Raw genomic sequence first — 5,103 nt, forward strand, 5'->3', positions numbered from 1 at the left:
ATTGGATTTCTAATAATAACTTGGTTATTTCAAATATATGGCTGTCATCAACCTGTCAGATTTCATCAGGGAGTTTCACACATTTAACACTGAGCTTCTGTTACAATTAGTTAACAATTATGTTCATCTATGGTTGCTGTTAGATGTAACTTGGCCACTTGAAGTATTTGTGAAAATTGCTTGGACCCCGCCAATCACCACTTTAGATATAGTGCTGTTGTATTATAGAACAGTAATCACAGTTAATTAAGCAACATTGGACTCGCAATCACATAGTTCTACTGAATATAAATTGGATATGAAAAAAGAAGAGATGGAAAAATCAATTCCAAGGTGAATTAGGAAAGGTTCTAGACATTACCAGACGGTTTAATGTTATTATATAAAATTCTAGAATTCAGGGTACAGGGTACTCCTTTTATTTTCCACAAATGAAATCTTTATCAAATCGGTTTTCAACAATAATGCAAATTATGACAAACTTTCAACAACAGCAATGCTTGATGTATATTTTAGACCTAATTTGTCCATGACTCTCACCCCCCACATTACTGGCTGTCTTCAACTCCTGATTCATACATTCAACTTGAATAAACATGGTGATTCAGTCTAACAATGTTTTTTGGGGCTTATTCTATTAACTGTTATAAAATCAATTGCATAGAAAGTCTAGTTCCTGTATTATGTGAAATTTCAGTAATATATATTTTTTAATCGGTCCCAATGTTCTTGTCAACTCTGTTAATGCTGCTATAAAAACGCATAAAATCCACAAAGGCTGAATAACATGCATGACACCTGCACCGACCGAGAGATGTCACTTCCTCTGATGAGAAACTTCCAAAAGGCAGTAAGATGTTTCTTCTCTCGTTAATTTGAACAAAATGTTGAGGATACACCAACAGTAGATTAATTATTTGACAAGTCTGTTATTGTGATATTGGAGTGAATCTCATTTTTTTTAAAGCAAGAATATTAAAATCCATAAAATTCCATTTTTATACATGCCATGTGGTAGCTAGTTTGAGGTTAGCATGTGGAGTTAAGACACAAAATGGTGGAAAACGTCAACTCATCATCAATTCTGTTAATGGATTGCCCAGTTTAACAATGACTAACAGAGTCAACACTTGAAATGTACCTGCAATTATAGAATGGGCCATATTTTATACATATGGTTAGTCAAAATTATGTTAACACTTAAATGGTAGAAACCAATCGGATCTGTAGTGGAAGTTTATCAATGGTGTACTGCTGCACCATCTGTAAGTCTGATGTCACTGTTGGGGTGTCAAAAAAGTAGGGCCCAATTACGCCAGCAGTGGTCACGGCGCACCACACATGTGGGAGAAAAATAATCCATTACTGTTAACATAATTTTGACTAACCTTGTGTATGTATGTGATGTGTGCGTGCATTTATATATAAATAAAAAAAAATGTGTGTCACACCAGTGTTTTTGTACCAGATGCTGTGTTTACAGAATGCGTAGAAACGGCATTGAAAACCACACGATATTTTGCACCGTTTTCACTGGCTGATCCAGTAACCATCAATGAATAGTCACCTCAATAGCACCCTTATGGGATACATTTACCACTTTTAACATCATCCACGACTGTGTTGGACTGAGGCTGGTTCTAGAAGACTTGAGACAGGGACCCATTTTATGTGACTACCGTGTAGTTACTGTCCAAAACCGGAAATGAGTCAACACTCGACAGCGTCCATTCATTGTACATGTACTGACAAGTCCTGGTCTCCATGTTTTCAACACTGCATGTACAGAGGTTAGAAAGAATAAACACTTTTTATGACTGACTATCTTGTATCAACAACAGTTCTAGCTTTGTTGGTATCATTTTGTACAGGTTAAAGTTGGTACCATGTTAGGAACAGAGTATCAGCAACTAATATTCTGACATATTTGGCACAGTGCCAAAAAATGAATTTGGCGTGGTGCTAACCAATCAGTGAGACATCACATTGAAAAGTAGTGTTATTCTGGTCCAAAAATACACTTTAGACCTAGCTGAAACATCATGTATATACATTTTGAAGACTTTCTGCCTGGAAAATGGACCATTTTGGGTTGCAGGCACATGACTTGGTCAGATTTACAGTAACTTCCCTTAGTCCGATTTCACTTTGGTTTGTATTTCCTGCATACGGAGGCTTGGTAGCGTATTGCAGCAGGTATAACTCAAAATGCATAATCTAAGCACCTTGTATGAAAATCTGGTGGACTCCATATTCACTGGATATAAGCAATTGCGCGCTCTGCTTGGCTACTCTACCAATAGGCTATCAGCTCATATACTGTGAGTAGAGAAAAACAAAATGGCAGAGCAAAATGTGTAATACACATACACACGTTCATGCATCATTAACAGAAGGGGTAAAATAAGCAAACTATTTAAATGCAGTTCATGTTAGAAAATGTATTAAACACAGCTCATAAATATAAATGTATTAAGCATATACACCTAGTTTCTCATATTTTACCATTGCAGATATTTCACTTGCAGATTAATCTGAGAAAAACGCATTACCATAATTGATTTGAGTGAGCAGTTCTTGCCTCTTCAGTTTCTTGAAGCAGCACAGTGAAAACGAGGCTGCTCATTTATATCTATTGAAATCCAATTTTTTCTCTAATCTTGTCACTATCCACATCTGAAAAGTTATAAATGCCCATGGGTCATTACTTAGTGTATATCCTCTGATCTGGTGGTGGGGGCAGCTGGAAAAGTTAAGGGGCTGTCTGGATCATCAATACTGAGGAACAGAATGGGGATCTAAAAAAATAAGTCAATTTACAATTAAACTTACAAAAATGCTGAAGTCCTGACTGGTTTAAGATTCACAAAATTGACACTGGGCTTTTGAGTATTGCACCCATTTCATTCCAGCAATAAATAACAGCACTTTTTTTTTTTTAATTTTATTGGGGGGGGGGGTTCGATCACTTAAACAAATGCACAGAAGTGAGTCTCCTGAAGCAAGGAAAAATGCATCATGCTTGAAGTGTTTTTCTAATCTAATCAAGACATGGCAAAGGAAAAAAAAAACACACACACAAGAAAAACTAAGGATGCATCAATACCATTCTTTTCAGACCAATACTGGTACCGAAATGAGTAACCTACTCCATATTAATCAAATGGAATCAGACCATTACCAGTATTGATGCATCCCTAGACAAAAACACGCTAGAAAAATCTAATGACATGCAGATGCCTGAGTTTGAGGGGATAAAATCAATAAAAAGGTAATCAACACAAGTCGCAAAAACAGTTTATTGTAAGTGTTCTTTGACAGAGCTGGCCAGCTTAATATGGTCACTAGGCTGTAATGTTTATTATTAGTGTTCTTATTAATTATGCATATAGTGAGAAGGACCACTCCGACTTTGACAGAGCTGGCCAGCTTAATATGGTCACGAGGCTGTAATGTTTATTATTGATCACACCAAACATGAGGAACTGCAACTTACTGCCTGAAAATGACATCACTGAGCTACGGATTAAACAAAACCATATATTGCAAAAAAAAAAAATTATGTGGTAATTAGTTTACAGTGTAGTAACAGAGAGAACAAATTCAAACAGTAACTTAACTTCTATTTCAAGGGTCCAAAACTCTTCCCCACCTCTTCAATTTTTCCAAATTTAATTATTTGTTTTAGAATAAGATGACCAAAATATACTAAATCTCACTTTCCAGGATCAGAGTTTGGCCCCTAGTCATGCCTCTCTTAGACTCTACTCTTCCATTACACCCTGAAACCCTCAGAATGTTTTACTTCTGTCATTTCCCTCCTAACATGTTCATCTCTCTAGGCCTGGTATTGATGGTGAAGCTCGAGTACATCATCTTGAGAGACCCTCTCCCAGCCCTCACTGTGTACACGGTACAGGTTGACTTGGCCACCGCTATAGGCATCACGGAACGTGGCTTGGTAGATGGCGCGGCGGCCAAGATCGCAAGCCTCCTCAATGGTCAGGTCACTGCGGTGGCCACTATCGAGGACTCCATAGGCATACATAGAACCTGACCCCACAGCAAACATATCGCCACACACACGGTTCCCTTCCGAGTCCACATAGTAGAGCCCTGCAAGAGAAACAGGTAGGTATATCAAAAGGTACAGTGGTGTTGCTGCCTCACAGCTCCAGGGAACAGTCTATGATCCCAACAGCTGTGATTAGTTTTCCAGTCAATAAATAAATAAAGATAGAAATACAACACACCAGAGTATAGTATAGAGCAATTCTACTTTGTCCACACAAGTCAAGTCGTTTATTTGTATAGCGTTTTAACAATAAACACTGTCGCAAAGCAGCTTTACAGAATATACACTGTACAAACTGATGAAATGGTGCAGAAGGCTGTACCATGGCTTTTGCTATTGATCTCTCTGAAACACTCAAATTAATGACTGATCCATACCTGAGGATCAGACCTCATGCCCTAAAATGATGGAAGGTGAATTATTTAGATACAGCATTCATAGGGGTTTCACAACAGACCCGATTTCCCCCTCACAGGTCAGCAGTGAAGAGTATGGATGATGGACAGGATTCATGCCACTGCACATTCTCCAGGGTGAAACATGTACAGCGAGCACAGATCGGTAATGGTTACTAGTACCCATCTGCGCTCAGCCAGAGCCAAGCTGCAGATGGAGCATTAATGAGTACGAGTCCGTCATGCAGTCAGCACAGACACCAGATGCACACTTGCCAAAGTCAGACCGCCTGCTTAGAGAACTTTTAGCAAACGTCAGGCAATCGCTGACTATTTAAGGATTGTCTATTACCAGAAAAGCCTTGAAATGTGTTGGCTCAGAAAGGCTTTCAACTGGCAAATTGCACCTTCCGTATGCATTGTTAGCTCAGCACGGTAATTGTTACAGCCCCCTGATTACTTGGAGTAATTTGCCAATGATTTGGGGGGGGGGGGGGGGGGGGGACAACACCACACCTGTTTCAAAAAAGATAGCTCTTTCACTGCAGAATATGTATGAGGACTCATGAGGAGAGCTATGCAAGTGCACTTCAGGATACAGTCATGGATAAAACCTCTCCATATCTCCCAAAC

General features: G+C 38.8%; 1 protein-coding gene across 1 annotated transcript in view; it reads right to left on the reverse strand.

Moving 5' to 3' along the window:
- Nucleotides 1–3,285: 3,285 nt before the first annotated feature.
- psmb5 (proteasome 20S subunit beta 5) overlaps nt 3,286–5,103 on the reverse strand; it is a 24,291-nt gene continuing 22,473 nt past the window's right edge. The window contains exon 3 of the mRNA XM_060929987.1: nt 3,286–4,116. Within this exon, the coding sequence (XP_060785970.1) occupies nt 3,839–4,116 (278 nt within the window). The 3' untranslated portion in view covers nt 3,286–3,838. The remainder of the gene's footprint in view (nt 4,117–5,103) is intronic.

This window comes from Neoarius graeffei, chromosome 1 (assembly GCF_027579695.1).
Source record: "Neoarius graeffei isolate fNeoGra1 chromosome 1, fNeoGra1.pri, whole genome shotgun sequence".
NCBI lineage: Eukaryota > Metazoa > Chordata > Actinopteri > Siluriformes > Ariidae > Neoarius > Neoarius graeffei.